The sequence below is a fragment of the Panulirus ornatus genome, chromosome 5 (assembly GCF_036320965.1).
Source record: "Panulirus ornatus isolate Po-2019 chromosome 5, ASM3632096v1, whole genome shotgun sequence".
NCBI classification, from domain to species: Eukaryota; Metazoa; Arthropoda; class Malacostraca; order Decapoda; family Palinuridae; genus Panulirus; species Panulirus ornatus.
Genome location: NC_092228.1, coordinates 18,599,259 through 18,618,336, shown reverse-complemented (window position 1 = coordinate 18,618,336; position 19,078 = coordinate 18,599,259). Strand labels below are relative to the sequence as shown.

Genomic DNA, 19,078 nt, shown 5'->3' with positions numbered 1-19,078 from the left:
TATCTGATATTTGTGGTCTTGCTCAGAATTCATGCTTATCATATACATTTTCTCGTAATGAAATTTACATCCTGCTCTTGAAGCACTAATCCTTACCCTTTCTCCCTCTCATATGAAGCAGTGAAAAGATTTTATCGAGGATGTAAGGCATGTGTACGAGTAGGAAAAGAGGAAAGTGATTGGTTCTCAGTGAATGTTAGTTTGCTGCAGGGGTGTGTGATGTCTCCATAGTTGTTTAATTTGTTTATGGATAGGGTTGTTAGGGAGGTGAATGCAAGAGTTTTGGAGAGAGGGGCAAGTATTTAGTCTGTTGTGGATGAGAGGGCTTGGGAAGTAAGTCGTTGTTATTTACTGATGATACAGCGCTGGTGGGTGATTCAGGTGAGAAACTGCAGAAGCTGGTGACTAGTTTGGTAAAGTGTGTGAAAGAAGAAAGCTGAGAGTAAATGTGAATAAGAGCAAGGTTATTAGGGACAGTAGGGTAGAGGAAGTGAGTGGATTAGGCAGCTGATGGAACCATGGAAGCGGAAGTGAGTCACAGGGTGGGGAGGGGGCAAAAGTTCTGGGAGCGTTGAAAAATGTGTGGAAGACGAGAACATTATCTCGGAAAGCAAAAATGGGTATATTTGAAGGAATAGTGGTTCCAACAATGTTATATGGTTGCAAGGCATGGGCTATAGATGGAGTTGTGCGGAGAAGGGTGGATGTGCTGGAAATGAGATGTTTGAGGACAATATGTGGTGTGAGGTGTTTTGATCGAGTAAGGAATGAAAGGGTAAGAGAGATGTGTGGTAATAAAAAGAGTGTGGTTGAGAGAGCAGAAGAGGGTGTTTTGAAATGGTTTGGTCACATGGAGAGAATGAGAGAGGAAAGATTAACAAAAAGGATATATGTGTCTGAGGTAGAGGGAACGAGGAGAAGTGGGAGACCAAATTGGAGGTGGAAAAATGGAGTGAAAAAGACTTTGAGCAATTGGGGCCTGAACATGCAGGAGGGTGAAAGGTGTGCAAGGAATAGAGTAAATTGGAACGATGTGGTATACCAGGGTCGACATGCTGTCAATGGATTGAACCAGGGCATGTGAAGACTCTGGTAAACCAATCTGGTAAAAGTTTTGTGGGGCCTGGATGTGGAAAGGGAGCTGTGGTTTTGGTGCATTACACATAACAGCTAGAGACTGAGTGCGAACGAATGTGACCTTTGTTGTCTTTTCCTAGCACTACCGCGCACGCGCCTAGGGGAGGGGTGTGCTATTTCATGTGTGGTGGGATGGCGATAGGAATGGATGAAGGCAGCAAGTATGAATATGTACATGTGTATATATGTATATGTTTGTGTTTGTATATCTATGTATACGTTGAAATGTATATGTATATATATGTGTGTGTGTGTGTGGGCATTTATGTATATACATGTGTATGTGGGTGGGTTGGGCCATTCTTTCATCTGTTTCCTTGCGCTGTCTCGCTAACACTGGAGACAGTGATTAAGTATGATAGATAAGATATATATGATTGGCTTATTTATTCTATGATCTCATACTCATGTAAAAATTATTCAGAAATGGTTGGAGCCCCCATATGTACATGTCTTGATTTGTGGGTGTTCTTGCTGAAGAGGACACTTGCACTGAAACAGGTCCCTTTAGGAAACTAGTTTGTTGGAGCAATGTATTGCTGAACTATATCATAGATAGGGAAGGTCCTTGATAATGAGAAAGAAATATGCAGTGAGATGCTAAGGCAGATAAAGTCATTCAACATAACACAGGCTGTACACAATGATGTGCAGTTACTGCATTCTACATATGAAGTGTGGGTATCATGAGCATGAAGCATATTGTTGCAATTTTAGAATTCACATGTATATGATGAATTAGTATCAACATGTGTCTGCTTGAGCACATCCTTGATCATGAGATCTACATCCAACACTAGGTAGATCAAAAATGTACCTGTGGCAAGGTGCTGAAGGTGAGTCAGGGTAGGAATTAGGGTTAGGATAAATAGGAATATGGCATACTAGAAGTGACAGATTGGTAATATTTTCCTAAATGAACTGTATGAGACTTTTCAAACTGCTGTACTGATAATTTTGAAAAAGATACCTACCTGGACACTTAGATTTGGTTGGATCTCAAGTGGAGCTAGGTGTGACTTCAGACAAGAAAGAGGACTCACAGAAAAAGAAAGATGAAGTATTTTTACCCCATGTCACAATTACCTTATTCCAAATATAATCATTTATGGGTTTTCAGAAAAGAAGAGTGAATGTTGGGGTGAAGAAGGTGGTGAGAGTAAGTGAGCTTGGGAAGGAGACCTGTGTGAGGAAGTACCAGGAGAGACTGAGTACAGAATGGAAAAAGGTGAGAACAATGGAAGTAAGGGGAGTGGGGAAGGAATTGGATGTATTTAGGGAATCAGTGATGGATTGCGCAAAAGATGCTTGTGGCATGAGAAGAGTGGGAGGTGGGTTGATTAGAAAGGGTAGTGAGTGGTGGGATGAAGAAGTAAGATTATTAGTGAAAGAGAAGAGTGAGGCATTTGGACGATTTTTGCAGGGAAAAAATGCAATTGAGTGGGAGATGTATAAAATAAAGAGACAGGAGGTCAAGAGAAAGGTGCATGAGGTGAAAAAGAGGGCAAATGAGAGTTGGGGTGAGAGAGTATCATTAAATTTTAGGGAGAATAATAAGATGTTTTGGAAGGAGGTAAATAAAGTGCGTAAGACAGGGGAACAAATGGGAACTTCAGTGAAGGGCGCAAATGGGGAGGTGATAACAAGTAGTGATGATGTGAGAAGGAGATGGAGTGAGTATTTTGAAGGTTTGTTGAATGTGTTTGATGATAGAGTGGCAGATATAGGGTGTTTTGGTCGAGGTGGTGTGCAAAGTGAGAGGGTTAGGGTAAATGATTTGGTAAACAGAGAAGAGGTAGTAAAAGCTTTGCGGAAGATGAAAGCCGGCAAGGCAGCAGGTTTGGATGGTATTGCAGTGGAATTTATTAAAAAAGGTGGTGACTGTATTATTGACTGGTTGGTAAGGTTATTTAATGTATGTATGACTCATGGTGAGGTGCCTGAGGATTGGCGGAATGCGTGCATAGTGCCTTTGTACAAAGGCAAAGGGGATAAGAGTGAGTGCTCAAATTACAGAGGTATAAGTTTGTTGAGTATTCCTGGTAAATTATATGGGAGGGTATTGATTGAGAGGGTGAAGGCATGTACAGAGCATCAAATTGGGGAAGAGCAGTGTGGTTTCAGAAGTGGTAGAGGATGTGTGGATCAGGTGTTTGCTTTGAAGAATGTATGTGAGAAATACTTAGAAAAGCAAATGGATTTGTATGTAGCATTTATGGATCTGGAGAAGACATATGATAGAGTTGATAGAGATGCTCTGTGGAAGGTATTAAGAATATATGGTGAGGGAGGCAAGTTGTTAGAAGCAGTGAAAAGTTTTTATCGAGGATGTAAGGCATGTGTACGTGTAGGAAGAGAGGAAAGTGATTGGTTCTGAGTGAATGTAGGTTTGCGGCAGGGGTGTGTGATGTCTCCATGGTTGTTTAATTTGTTTATGGATGGGGTTGTTAGGGAGGTGAATGCAAGAGTTTTGGAAAGAGGGGCAAGTATGAAGTCTGTTGGGGATGAGAGAGCTTGGGAAGTGAGTCAGTTGTTGTTCGCTGATGATACAGCGCTGGTGGCGGATTCATGTGAGAAACTGCAGAAGCTGGTGACTGAGTTTGATAAAGTGTGTGAAAGAAGAAAGTTAAGAGTAAATGTGAATAAGAGCAAGGTTATTAGGTACAGTAGGGTTGAGGGTCAAGTCAATTGGGAGGTAAGTTTGAATGGAGAAAAACTGGAGGAAGTAAAGTGTTTTAGATATCTGGGAGTGGATCTGGCAGTGGATGGAACCATGGAAGCGGAAGTGGATCATAGGGTGGGGGAGGGGGCGAAAATCCTGGGAGCCTTGAAGAATGTGTGGAAGTCGAGAACATTATCTCGGAAAGCAAAAATGGGTATGTTTGAAGGAATAGTGGTTCCAACAATGTTGTATGGTTGCGAGGCGTGGACTATGGATAGAGTTGTGCGCAGGAGGATGGATGTGCTGGAAATGAGATGTTTGAGGACAATGTGTGGTGTGAGGTGGTTTGATCGAGTAAGTAACGTAAGGGTAAGAGAGATGTGTGGAAATAAAAAGAGCGTGGTTGAGAGAGCAGAAGAGGGTGTTTTGAAATGGTTTGGGCACATGGAGAGAATGAGTGAGGAAAGATTGACCAAGAGGATATATGTGTCGGAGGTGGAGGGAACGAGGAGAAGTGGGAGACCAAATTGGAGGTGGAAAGATGGAGTGAAAAAGATTTTGTGTGATTGGGGCCTGAACATGCAGGAGGGTGAAAGGAGGGCAAGGAATAGAGTGAATTGGATCGATGTGGTATACTGGGGTTGACATGCTGTCAGTGGATTGAATCAGGGCATGTGAAGCGTCTGGGGTAAACCATGGAAAGCTGTGTAGGTATGTATATTTGCGTGTGTGGACATATGTATATACATGTGTATGGGGGTGGGTTGGGCCATTTCTTTCGTCTGTTTCCTTGCGCTACCTCGCAAACGCGGGAGACAGCAACAAAGCAAAAAAAAAAAAAAAAAAAAAATGTAATATAGTGAAACACTTAACTTGAATTACTTTTTTATTTAGTCCTTTTTATGTACTAAGTAGTTTTAATTATGTAATATATTTGAAGTACAAAAATTTTATCAATACCAGTTCAATCAGTTAGTTATTTCTTTGTCTTTCAGGGAGCATACTGAGTGTCCTGTAACCTCCTGCACTTGCAAATGTATGTCATTAGACACTGTGAGCAAGGTATCCTCTTCCTCAGCACCTGTCATAACTAAGTGATCTTAGGATTCCTAAGCTTGGTCATCTGGAACATACTACCAAGTTTAGTTTAACAAAAGTGTTGTGTCAGAACCATTAACCCACTAGAAATGAACTACAATACCTTAGATGCTGTGGATCACCATGCGTACTATAACAGTAACTGTGTTTGTCAAACATAGCAGGGACTGGTGCTAACATCCAGAGGGAGAAGTTTCGTTTATGGATAGCAGAGAGAAAGCATCACAATGTAAACTAGACTGTGATCATGTCTTTTATCATACTTCATAGTATACATTTACAATTTCATTTGAATCATAGAATACATATTTACTTGCAGTAAGATACTGTTGTGATCAGTTGATATACCAGCAACCCTTGATTTTCACTGGGATCATGTTCCTAGAAACTAATGCATTTATTGAAATAGTAAAAACCAATTTGACTAGTAATGGAAAAGTAGGAAAATCATTTTGGTCTCAGGTTTCTGCTCCATAGCCCTTTGATTTTAGCATTAAGTTAATCTAAACTACCCTATAGTTTTACTTTGATTTAAAAGAAGACTATACATGCCGTCCTGTCAGCAAAAGTCAACCTGGATAGAGAATCAGGCTACCCAAAAAAAGGTTACCACCTGACAAGGAAGTTTATGGAACTGGTCAGGCCATAATGTTAACAAAAATAGTAATCTTACCAGCAGTGAGAGGGGCCACTCTTGAAGGTCAGAACATTTATTATTTTCTTATATGTAGTAACTTTTCCTACCATGACAAGAACCTTTATTTTTTCTTATATCATGGAAAGGTAACATTAGGAACTAAATCTTCAAGTTAGTGTTGATATTACAGTTTATGAGAAGCCTGATAATACAAAAGTCAATTACAGTATTTTCATCTCAGCAGTAAACATAAGTAAAATGTAAAAAACTGGATAAAACAGTGTACAGATTGTTTGAAAATATAAGGCAACTTCTGCCGTATTGCCTCTATTCACCTAAGCTGTGGGTGAAATATCATGTGTTGAAATTCGCTAGATCAAGTCTAGCATAGATTCTTTTCAGTGATAACCTGCTCTCAGACGTGCAATTACTGACATAGTTTGGTTGTGTGTTCTCAGGGTGCCATTATTGGTAAAGGTTGGCCCCTGTGTGTCAGCAAGTGTATAGGCATTTTCAGGTTGATGTGTTTATTATTGAATTTTAGGGAGAATGAAAAGATGTTTTGGAAGGAGGTAAATAAAGTGCGTAAGACGAGGGAACAAATGGGAACTTCAGTGAAAGGGGCTAATGGGGAGGTGATAACAAGTAGTGGTGATGTGAGAAGGAGATGGAGTGAGTATTTTGAAGGTTTGTTGAATGTGTTTGATGATAGAGTGGCAGATATAGGGTGTTTTGGTCGAGGTGGTGTGCAAAGTGAGAGGGTTAGGGAAAATGATTTGGTAAACAGAGAAGAGGTAGTAAAAGCTTTGCGGAAGATGAAAGCCGGCAAGGCAGCAGGTTTGGATGGTATTGCAGTGGTATTTATTAAAAAAGGAGGTGACTGTATTGTTGACTGGTGGTTGGTTGGTAAGGCTATTTAATGTATGTATGACTCATGGTGAGGTGCCTGAGGATTGGTGTAATGCTTGCATAGTGCCATTGTACAAAGGCAAAGGGGATAAAAGTGAGTGCTCAAATTACAGAGGTATAAGTTTGTTGAGTATTCCTGGCAAATTATATGGGAGGGATTTGATTGAAAGGGTGAAGGCATGTACAGAGCATCAGATTGGGGAAGAGCAATGTGGTTTCAGAAGTGGTAGGGGATATGTGGATCAGGTGTTTGCTTTGAAGAATGTATGTGAGAAATACTTAGAAAAGCAAATGGATTTGTATGTAGCATTTATGGATCTGGAGAAGGCATATGATAGAGTTGATAGAGATGCTCTGTGGAAGGTATTAAGAATATATGGTGTGGGAGGCAAGTTGTTAGAAGCAGTGAAAAGTTTTTATCGAGGATGTAAGGCATGTGTACGTGTAGGAAGAGAGGAAAGTGATTGGTTCTCAGTGAATGTAGGTTTGCAGCAGGGGTGTGTGATGTCTCCATGGTTGTTTAATTTGTTTATGGATGGGGTTGTTAGGGAGGTGAATTCAAGAGTTTTGGAAAGAGGGGCAAGTATGCAGTCTGTTGTGGATGAGAGAGCTTGGGAAGTGAGTCAGTTGTTGTTCGCTGATGATACAGCGCTGGTGGCTGATTCATGTGAGAAACTGCTGAAGCTGGTGACTGAGTTTGGTAAAGTGTGTGAAAGAAGAAAGCTGAGAATAAATGTGAATAAGAGCAAGGTTATTAGTTACAGTAGGGTTGAGGGACAAGTCACCTGGGAGGTAAGTTTGACTGGAGATAAACTGGAGGAAGTGAAGTGTTTTAGATATCTGGGAGTGGATTTGGCAGCGGATGGAACTATGGAAGCGGAAGTGAATCATAGGGTGGGGGAGGGGGCGAAAATTCTGGGAGTGTTGAAGAATGTGTAGAAGTCAAGAACATTATCTTGGAAAGCAAAAATGGGTATGTTTGAGGGAATAGTGGTTCCAACAATGTTATATGGTTGTGAGGCGTGGGCTATAGATAGAGTTGTGCGGAGGAGGGTGGATGCTCTGGAAATGAGATGTTTGAGGACAATATGTGGTGTGAGGTGGTTTCATCGAGTAATAATAGAGTAAGAGAGATGTGTGGTAATAAAAAGAGTGTGGTTGAGAGAGCAGAAGAGGGTGTTTTGAAATGGTTTGGTCACATGGAGAGAATATGTGAGGAAATATTGACCAAGAGGATATGTGTGTCAGTGGTGGAGGGAACGAGGAGAAGTGGGAGACCAAATTGGAGTTGGAAAGATGGAGTGAAAAAGATTTTGAGTGATCATGGCCTGAACATGCAGGAGGGTGAAAGGCGTGCAAGGAATAGAGTGAATTGGAACGATGTGGTATACCGGGGTCGACGTGCTGTCAATGGATTGAACCAGGGCATGTGAAGCGTCTGGGGTAAACCATGGAAAGTTGTGTGGGGCCTGGATGTGGAAAGGGAGCTGTGGTTTCAGGTGCATTATTACATGACAGCTAGAGACTGAGTGTGAACGAATGTGGCCTTTGTTGTCTTTTCCTAGCGCTACCTCGCACACATGAGGGGGGAGGGGGTTGTTATTTCGTGTGTGGCAAGGTGGCAATGGGAATGAATAAAGGCAGACAGTATGAATTATGTACATGTGTATATATGTATATGTCTGTGTGTGTATATATATGTATACGTTGAGATGTATAGGTATGTATATTTGTGTGTGTGGACGTGTATGTATATACATGTGTATGTGGGTGGGTTGGGCCATTCTTTAGTCTGTTTCCTTGCGCTACCTTGCTAATGCGGGAGACAGCGAAAAAGCAAAATAAATAATAATAAAGTGTTTATTATTATTATTTTTTCTTTTTTTTCATACTTGATTGCTGTTTCCCTCATTAGCAAGACAATGCTGGTAATAGACGAAGAAAAGCCACATCTGCTCACATCCATTCTCTAGCTGTCATGTGTAATGCATTGAAACCACAGCTTCCCATCCACAGCCATGCCGCACAAACCTTTTCATGGTTTACCTTGGGTGCTTTGCATGCCATGGTTCAGTCCATTGACAGCTTGTCGACCCAGTATACCTCATCGTTCCAATTCACTCTATTCCGTGCACATCTTTCACTCTCCTGCAAGTTCAGGCCCTGATTGCATTAAATCTTTTTCAATCCATCTTCCCATCTCCAATTTGGTCTGCCAGTTTTCCTTGTTCCCTCCACTTCTGACACATATATCCTCTTTGTCAACCTTTCCTCACTCTTTTTCTCCATATGTCCAAACCATTTCAGCACACCCTCTTCTGCTCTCTTGGCTACACTTTTTATTACCACACATCTCTCTTACCCTTTCATTACTTTCTCTTTCAAACCACCTCACACCACATATTGTCCTCAAACATTTCATTTCCAACACAGCCACCCTCACATCCATATAATATTGTTGGGACTACTACTATTCCTTCAAACATACACATTTTTATCTTCCTAGATAACATTCTCTCTTTCCACACATTCTTTAGTAATTCCAGAATCTTTGCCCCCTCCCCAACCCATTATGACTCACTTTCGCTTCAGTTGTTCTGTTTGTTGCCATTTCCACACCCAGATATCTAAAACACTTCACTTCCTCCGCTTTTTCTCCGTTCAAACACATTATTTTTATTATTTTTCTTTCTTTTATACTTGATCATTTCCTGCATTAGCAAGATAGTGTCAGGAACTGATGAAGAAAGGCCACATCCACTCAAATCCATTCTCAAGCTGTTATGTGTAATTATTATCATTTTTATTATTATGATTATATGTAAACAACTTGCAATATGGATCAAACTCTTACCTGATCATGTTTGTGGATGATGCTAAAGTCTTTAGAGGAGTAAAGGATAATGATTATTACATCATCTTACATGGGGGCCTAGACTAGACAAACTCCAAATTTGGTTTGATAATTGATAGATGTAATTTAGCTTGAGATTGTGTAAAGTAATGAGGATGAGACATAGTTTAATTAGGTTAGGCATGATTATTACACAGTTGGAAAAAGTTTTAGAAATCTATCTGAAAGAGTCTAAAACACTGTGCATAATCTGTTATGACAGCTCCACCTGAAAAATTTATCAAAGTGACAAAGTGTCTGCCTTCAAATTTTTGAACTCACACCAATATATGGATGAAAAATTTTTTGGTGACCTGATTACAGCATTCAACTTTTTAATGTAGTCATTGTTGAAATGAATAGTTCTCTATGAGATGTAATGACAGAGTAACCAGAGATCATAACAAGAAGTTAAACATAATGCCCGTTAGAAAGGACTTGAAGAAGTACTGTTTTAGTGTAAGGATGGTGGATAGTTGGAATAGACTAAGTAATTACATTGTAAATGCTGGCAGTTTACAGGCATTTAAAAAGCTACTAATAATAAGGGAGGGTTTAAGAAATAGTTCCCCTGAGGGTAGGACTCTCCCCATACAGTACGAATATTAGATTACAGACAGCCTTTCGTAACACTAGGATTTCTGGATTGATAGACCATTTAGGGGCATCAGCTCGTATGATACGTCCAGAAGCAGGGAGACAATGGAATTTTTTGGAATTGAAAATTTATTTGGTGAGACTGTACTAGCGGTGATACAGCTTTGCCAAAGGTGACTTTTCAGTTTTGGCGTAAACTCATGCAGGTGGAGTCTGTTGACACCAGACACTAGATATAGATGCTAGTTCTTTAGCATGCCTCAGAGCATAACCCCCTTGCCACAACCAATTATCATTACATTAGACTCCTCAGGTCCCCACCACCAGTGAAATCATAGTGCATCATCAGGTTATATCCCCTGAAGTTGGTGGAGGGATAAGTGCAGATGCTCTGTGGGACCTTATTGGTAAGTACAGTACAATTATTGGTTATGTTGGTATGATTAGTGTTGGTGATGGAGGTGGAGTGAGTAGTGATTGATGGGATTATTGTTAGTGATGCTAGAGATGGAGTTAGTGTTAATGATACTGAAGGAGTGGTGGTGATGGTGATAGAGCAAGTGTTTTTAAGCAGTATGACAAAGAAAACAATTCACATTTTTATAGATGTAAAAATCTGTAAATTACATGTGTATAGAATTTTTCCACATCTTTAGGAAAAAGAGACTGTAATGCAAAGCTTTTTTATTTTTTTGTGCAACTTATGATAGGGAATTTATTCACAAACATAATATATGTAAAAACATTGTACAATGAAAAACAATATGAAAAACAAAAAATCTACGTAAACATCCATATGGTGCTCACCTCCACTGAGTTTATTGTAGGTTAGATGGATGCACAGACCCCTGGGAACATGAAAGTGTTGATGCTGCATTATGCAAAGTATGATGCCTTTTAAACCTCTCAGACCTATCAATACAAGTTCCCATTTCAGAAATTTCACCATGTTCACTCTTTAGGTATTTGTATTAACCTTTCAGCTTCTCCTGAATGACCTTTGTATTTATTGACATATTTCATTGATTTTGGACTTTAAATCAGACACTTATTATTCTTCTATTTAAACATTACTGTACATCACTTCTGTGGTGAGTCAGTTATGTTGCACTTGTAATGATGTAGTGGCTTGATAATTGGGTTTTATTTTTATTGGGTTTCATTTTTATTGTCATGTATTATTTCCACTATCCATGGAGATAGGGGACAAGAATACTGTTCATGTATTCCTCGTGTTGTAGAAGGCGACTAAGAGGGTTGGAAGTGGAGGGCTAGAAATCCTCCCTCCTGTATTACTTTCCAAAAGAGGGAACAGAGAAGGGGGCCAAGTTAGGGTTTTTCCCTCTAAGAGTCAGTCATCTGTTCTTAATGCTACCTCACTAGCACTGGAATGGCGAATATGTATGAAAAGAAAAATATGTACACTGTAGATATAGCAAGTCCTAACTCTCAGAATTTTGATATTTTCACTTAATTCAAAGTGCCTAAATATATCGAATTTTACATCTAAAGTCCTCAATTTTTTTTATCTTTTTTTCACCTTTGCTGTTATGCTGTTATGCCCTTTTTCCATTATTTTGACTTACAACTGGACTACTGTAGTTATAGTGTTAAAAAGGATGAAATACAGTTAAAAGTGAGATATTCACAACACATTATGTCAGTGGCCACAAGAAAGCCTGGGTTGTGCACTAGAATAAAGCAATAAACCTGAGATGGTATAAAATGCATGCAGGAGCAAGTGATAGAATCATGAAGAATTGAACACAATACATAATTTGATTCTGGCTATGAAATCTACAAGTTAAAAATTCAGAATTCGGTAAAGAATTTTAAGAATTGATAATGGCCATCACATTAGAAGATGCTTCCCTTATTTTTAAGTTACATTAAAGTGAATGTTCTTATAATGGGCATCTCTACGACAAGGGATGAATGTATACATAAAACCTACGTTGACCAGAGGTGTGCACCACTATACGATATTATGGTATACTGTCTATTGTGCAAAGCAGTTTGATGTTTAGGAAATATTTCTTTAAACCAGTTCCATTGAGCTGTGCTAACCAAACAAATATTATCTAACCCAGAAAGTTGAAACAATTTTGATAATGTTACTGTGGTTGCCTCAAGTGATGATGCTGGTCCATGTGGCTCACTTTGTGTTCCTCAAGCTTGCTAAGAATGCAAAACTGATCATTTATGTAGGCCTAATTGCTGTTACTATGAAAACTTACCTCGATTATGGCTCTTTGTTGAATACATGTTGATTACTTTGTACTGGTGTAAGTACAGTACTTTGCAGCCAGAGATTATAATGTACAATAACATGAAGTTGCCTCTTTTGCGGTGCCAGTGCAGTAATGATATTGATATAAAAGTCTACAAACTTATGAATGACTCTTTCAGGCAGTGTTTTGATATGTAGAAGAAGGAGCATGGGGGTTGCCAGTTGTGATGTACAAATGTGGCTTAAACATAAATGATACTTCTCAGATTGTTTCCAGTTTCTGTTTGATGGTTTTCATGTTTAGCTAGTTTTGGTATCTAATTGTATTACTATTTCATGAAAAATTGTATTAGCATTGCAAAATTTGAATTTTAAGGGTAAGATTATTTTTTTTTTACATATATTCATTATGTACAATACTGAAAACATTCTTGACACTTATCAAAGGGAAGAAAATGTCTAACCCAGATTGTTTTGTTTTAACATAAACTGAGATGAATTCTTACAGTACTGTAATTCTTTCTGACTATTTTTCAGCTTTTATTACAGAGGCCTGATTTTCAAGAGGGATTGAAACTCATGTCAAATAGAATAAGTGCTTACAACTTTGAATTTTTGGCATTTTCCATGAAATCAGTGGTGACAAAGCAAATGTCATTCACAAAAATTTTTGAAAGTATGTGGTGCAGCATATCAAATATGTGAACATGAAATCAATATATCGAGGGTTCGGTGTATTTCTTTGTTTTCCAGTTAACACATCAATGTACCATAATGTATTTGGGAAATTTATGATTCTCATTAAAGTCTTTAGTCTCTTCAAAATTTTTTTTATTGAATTATAAACCCCTTTTACTTTTGAAAAGTGTTTTATGCAGATTCTTTTTCAGATGCACTGTTCACTGTATATTTCCAGAAATACATGTATTCAATAGCTATTTCAAACTCCTGCAGAGGGATTTTGCTATATAGTTTACCTATGAGGCAGCTACCAACTGTCTGAAATGAGGAGTTATAAGAAAATTAGTGCAAAGGCTACCTTTTGTGACAATAAAAGACTAACTTGTGTACTTAAGAGAAAATAAGTAAGCATGCAACAAAAATAGAGTAGTGTGAGACAACAATATAGGATTGTGTGTGTAGTTTAAGTGTACTGTATACAACCTTCAGGTGGAAGAAAAAAGGCCATGGCTACCCATATACCTCCGTTTTACTAAAAAAAGAAGTATTGATTTTAAGAAACCAACAAATATCGAGTGAATTACCCTGTAAGAACTTTAAGCTACGGTTGTGTCAGTTCGGAGTAAGAGTTACTTCTTGTTACTTGGTAATAATTTTTGCAGAAGTATCCAGTGATTTTGTAATATTTTTCATGTCAGAAAAAGTATTTTAGATGTTTGTTTTGAAGAATGATGAACTCATTATCTGGGGCAGGACGCTGTTACTCTTAAGAGAATCCTTTGGAACCCAGGAAGTTGAACTTCTAATCCTGTGATATGGTGAGTTAGCTGCCTTTCACCCTTCTCTAAACAACCTACTAGTGGTTTGCTTGCTTAGTCCCAGATCCAGTCCTGACCTCCCATTATCAGTGACATCATTGTCCCACTCACTACCAAGGGCATAAATGACCTGTTGCCGTATGGTTCTTAAATCACAGTTTTAAACAAATGATGGTTACTGACATTTAAGAAAAATATTTATGCAGAAAATAAAGAGGAAGGTAGGGTAGAAAATAGCAACCTGAAATTTTTTTTCATGGGATACTGTCCTGGAGAGAATGAGTTTTTCATTTAAAAATAAAAAGCTTATGTGTCTTTCCAGAGTTAGAAAGTCTCATTAGAATGAGAGCATACCAACATGAAGGAACAGGGTTAGAGAAAGAGCCTTTAGATAAGCATATCAAAAATAGAAAAGTTAACCCCATCTGTCCTGATGGAAGGAACAACACTACTTTAAGTCCTTCTTGTCTGCCTTAAGCTTTTATCTGATGAATGTGTTTGAGGATTGTTAAAGACCCCTTTTATTGATTTTCCTCCAAGATATTGTTTCTCAGGAAGCCCAACAAAAAACTACCTAAGTTGATGCACTCTTGCATACAGGCCAGGTTGAGCCAACAGAACAATTTCTTCATCTTGAAAGAGATGTTCCTTGCTGAGAGGGGTTTTAAGTTTCCTAGAGAGAGAAAATATTTTTCCCCTCACAGACTCAAAAGGGTTACCTCAGATACATCTGCCTTTAGTAGGGTTGGACTTAGAAAACTGAGTGCTCATGTCTTTCAGCAGAAAAGAGGGAAAACTGAATGCTCAAGTCTTTCAGCAGAAAAGAGGAAATTGTGATGTCTTCAAGGACTACCCCTTTTTTTTATTAGGAGTAAGAGAGTTCTAACTGATTCCTTTTATCTTTCTCAGAAATACCGTTTTGCTAACAATAAATGATCAAGTATATCTGATCTAGTGACACTTGCAAAAGCATGAGGACTGAAACAATTCCAGCTGCTCTCCTTTACCAAGACAAGGCACAACCTGTGTATAGGTAAGTTTATAAGAGTAAGATCCATGACATTCCCAGTAAGAATTAACTTCAATTGAATACTCTGTAAGAATAAGAGAGGTTTTACAAAGATTATATACATCACTAGAGATTTTAGAGCTATCTTAACAGATATAAAAGAGGAGAATTCAGTCATCAAAATGGATCGGCAGCTGCAAATCCTGTCTAGTTTGGCCAGCTCTGGGTAAATTTCATGTTGCTTAAACAAAGGAATGTCCATTCTTTTCTCTCTATTGAGCATTCTTATTCAGAAAGAATGGAAAAGGCAAAATCTGGTCTTTGAGGTGGGAGAATGATATCTCACTCTGTAAACTGGGCCTAGTTAAATTTGGGAATTTAACTAGGAAGGATTTTGGGTAAGTACAGTACATTAATTTTCTTGACTGTACAGAGAGTTTTATATGTTTCAAAGATTTTTGTTCTCACTCCTTTTGTGTTTATTTCACTTGGTAGAACATTAAATACTAGAAGTTTGCAAAAGAGCCTTTGTCTCTGAATGCTGTTTTTGTTAAATTGGGTATATCCAAAAATTCATTAGAAAAGTCACATCATGTGATGGATCTCACAGGTTACTTGCTTAGTAAATTGTCTCCTTAGGGTATTGCAAAAGGAGCAAAAATTCAGATTTTCTTTGATGTGTATCTTATAAAAGTCATCACAATTATCTCACCATGGGCCTCCCTCCACCACAGTCAGTAACTTCAGCAGAGGACATATTCCGAGGGGCTACCGTCTGCCACAGTCAATGAGGTGATCAAAGAAAAGTGTCATAGGAACCAACGTCTGCCACAGTCAATAAGGTGAGTGGAAGACAGTGTCCCGGGGGCCACCCTCCAACACTTTCAATAAGAAGAACAGAAGACTGTCCCTGGGGCCACCCTGCACCAATTTCAATAAGGTAAGCAGAGGACAGTGTCCCGGGGCCCACCCTGCACAAAATTCAATAAGGTAAGCTGAGGACAGTGTCCCGGGGGCCACCCTCCACCAATTTCAATAAGGTAAGCAAAGAGGACAGTGTCCCGGGGGCCACCTTCCACCAATTTCAATAAGGTAAGCAGAGGAGAATGTCCCGGGGGCCACCCTCCACTGCTTTCAATAAGATGAGCAGAAGACAGTGTCCCAGTGGCCACTCTTCACCACCGCCAATGAAGTGAGCGACGGAAAGTGTCACGAGCCACCTTCTGGCCCAGTCGATGAGATGAGCAGAGGGCCGTGTCGCAGGAGCCATTCTTCCCCTCAGTGAATATGGTGAGCAGAAGACAGTGTGCCGGAGGCCACCCTCTGCCACAGTCAATAAGGTGAGCAGCGGATGGATTGTGTCGGGGGCCATTTTCGGTAAGGTGAGCGGAAGACGGTGTCCCTGGGGCCAGAGTTAGGAAGGTAAGCAGTGTGCCGGATAGTTGCAGCAGATACTCCGATAATTACATAGGAAATTGTTCATGCATCCCTTAAGCATGAGCGTACGAGTCTTGAGCATAATAGCAAGACTCCTGACCACGATGATACAATTCTGTATTACAATTCTAGGACAGATTTTTGAACCATGAGTATGATAACCTAGCCAGCATACCTATGATCACACCGTTGTACAAGATGAGTTAGTGGTCTAGTCTATTATTATAAGTAGCGATCACAAGATCGATAGATTTATAGGTAGAAATCACCTACACGGTCGGCAGAATACCAGCGAGGCTCCGTTTCTCTATTGTCGTTTGTGTAGTATCATTTGTAGCATTAAGAAAATTTATTTTTTTTGCGAGATTCAAAGCATTTTTTAATAACGATAAAAAAGTTAGATTCACAATTCTTGTTATTCATTTATTTCGAAATAAAGATTATCCACAATTCCATAAATACGATCAATTAATTTTGGTGTGGTTGTCAGCGGACTGCAAAATTTACGTCGGTCAAAAGGTGGAGCAGCAGCAGTCTTGTCAGCTGGAAGTAGGGGTGTAGCGGCAGCACCTGCTGACCCGGCCAGTCTCCCTCCTCCTCCTGTAGGGCAGGAACGCTCCGCTTGACGACCTCCTTCCGCGTCAGCAGCGTTGTCTAGGTGCAGCGCTCTCACGACTGGGGTGATATGTATGTCAACTGGTAACCTGTTCGTTATATAATGGTATTAAGACACGACATTATTATTATATTCAGCCTTACATCAATAGTTTACCAGTTAAGGGCAAGGGTGAGGTTACAGGACCGCCATACTTGCTTAAAACCACCTTGATACGACTGCCTGGGATACTGGCCAGCCTGGCTTACCCTCCATACATCGTGCCACCTGCTCCCTATGCCAGCGACTTTGCTCTTTGGGGGAAATCGTCCAGAACAAATGATTACGAATGTCACCGACAGATTACAAACCTTGAATCAACACATTTGGATAATATTTTGGATTATTTCGAAGTACAAGTGTAAGGGTTTATTATGCTTAGGTTACTAGTAAGATCTAAGTTTGGTTATGCCATCAACTTGTTACTATAGTTTACTGCAGGTGTGATCATGTACGTGTCCTTCCTTAATGACCCAGGCTGATGGTGATACTGCCTCCTGCTATGGCCCCGCCTGGTGAACTTGGCTGGTTTCCTGAGCGCTGCAGGAGCTCTAGAAGAATTCCTAGGAGAGTAATATATGTATATATATATATATATATATATATATATATATATATATATATATTTCTTTTCTTTCAAACTATTCGCCATTTCCCGCGTTAGCGAGGTAGCGTTAAGAACAGATGACTGGGCCTTTGAGGGACTACCCTCACCTGGCCCAATTCTCTGTTCCTTCTTTTGGAAAATTAAAAAAAAAAAAAAAAAAATGAGAGGGGAGGATTTCCAGCCCCCCGCTCCCTCCCCTTTTAGTCGCCTTCTACGACACGCAGGGAATACGTGGGAAGTATTCTTGCTCCCCTATCCCCAGGGATATATATATATATATATATATATATATATATATATATATATATATATATATATATATATATATATATGCCTAGCTGTAGTGTTCCCGCCTACCACGCATAAGGTCCCGGGTTCGAGCCTGGCGGTCGGAGTTTTTATGTTCTGTGGAAGTGCGCGTTCATACACACTATATTCTTATATAAAGATTTGTATATTGTGTAAAATTATTATTATTATCATTATTATTAATTATTATTATTATTGTTATTGTTATTATTGTTGATTCTCATTCTTGTTAGCCATTCCCCTCTTTAGTGAGGTAGTGTCAGGGAAAGACGAAGAAGCTTCATTTGCTCACGTCGGTTTTCTAGTCATGTGTATTGCCCCGAACCCACAGACCACTGTCCACAAGCAGGCCCCACAGATATTTTGTGGTTATCCCCGGTTGCTTCATATGCCTTGGTTCAGTTGATTGACAGTACGTCAACCCATGTATACCACATCACTCCTTTGATTTTTTCAAGGCGTTTTTTTTTAGAGGCTCCTGCAGCGCTACTTCCAGTGACAGGGAAATGTGAACTCCATTGGAGTAAGAAGTTCTTTGACGAAACTCCACTCCACTGATATCAAAAATGACATTTGATCGTCGATGTATCCTCGAGGTCGTAGGCTAGGCTAGGTGCAATGGACGAAAAGGATGACAGTCTTTTTGAGGAACTTCTCACTCCAAATAAGTTCATGGTTTCCCTGCTACTGCTTGTAGCTGAAGCCCTATAAATGGAAGGAGAGGAAATAGAGCACTGCTCACGTAATTCCTGCGTGTCATCGAAGGCTTAGTAAAAGAACAGAAAAAAAAGGGGGCTGAAAATCTTCCACTCCTGTGTTATTGAAGAGAGATAGATAGATAGATAGCGAGAGAGAGAGAGAGAGAGAGAGAGAGAGAGAGAGAGAGAGAGAGAGAGAGAGAGAGAGAGAGAGAATCGAGCCATACGAGGAGCAGTCCTCTGGGACTCAGTAATCTTTAATTGGCACTACCCTTTAGAGGCAACGAATAGATATCTTATAATAATTTCAGATGCTTGTGCGTACATTTGTTTTAAGGCCGTGCTACTATGGCACCCGATTTTGCGTGCAGGAACTACAATGTGGGTCATATTTTAGGCTATTTAAGGCCGTTTTGAGGCCACTAAGGGCCACCCAAACCTTTCAAATTAAACTTTGTTTACCGCATTAAATCAAAATAGGTGACCTATCAGCCTCAAATTGTAATAAAGGTGCTTCAGGATGAAATATAAGATTCAAAGGTACCAAATCCCAACTTCTAAAGCCACCTTTTCAAGGTTTAGAATTCTTTCTTTTCTTTTCTTCCATACTATTCGCCATTTCCCACGTTAGCGAGGTAGCGTTAAGAACAGAGGACTTGGCCTTTGAGAGAATATCCTCACCTGGCCCCCTTCTCCGTTCC

General features: G+C 39.6%; 1 protein-coding gene across 4 annotated transcripts in view; it reads left to right on the top strand.

Annotated features, from left to right (window-relative positions):
* mio (GATOR complex protein mio) overlaps positions 1–12,988 on the top strand; it is a 106,067-nt gene extending 93,079 nt beyond the window's left edge. For all 4 annotated transcript variants that reach the window (XM_071661756.1, XM_071661754.1, XM_071661753.1 and 1 more), the window contains exon 18: positions 4,795–12,988. In XM_071661756.1, coding sequence (XP_071517857.1) covers positions 4,795–4,897 — 103 coding nt within the window. In that variant the 3' untranslated portion in view covers positions 4,898–12,988. The remainder of the gene's footprint in view (positions 1–4,794) is intronic.
* Positions 12,989–19,078: the final 6,090 nt, after the last annotated feature.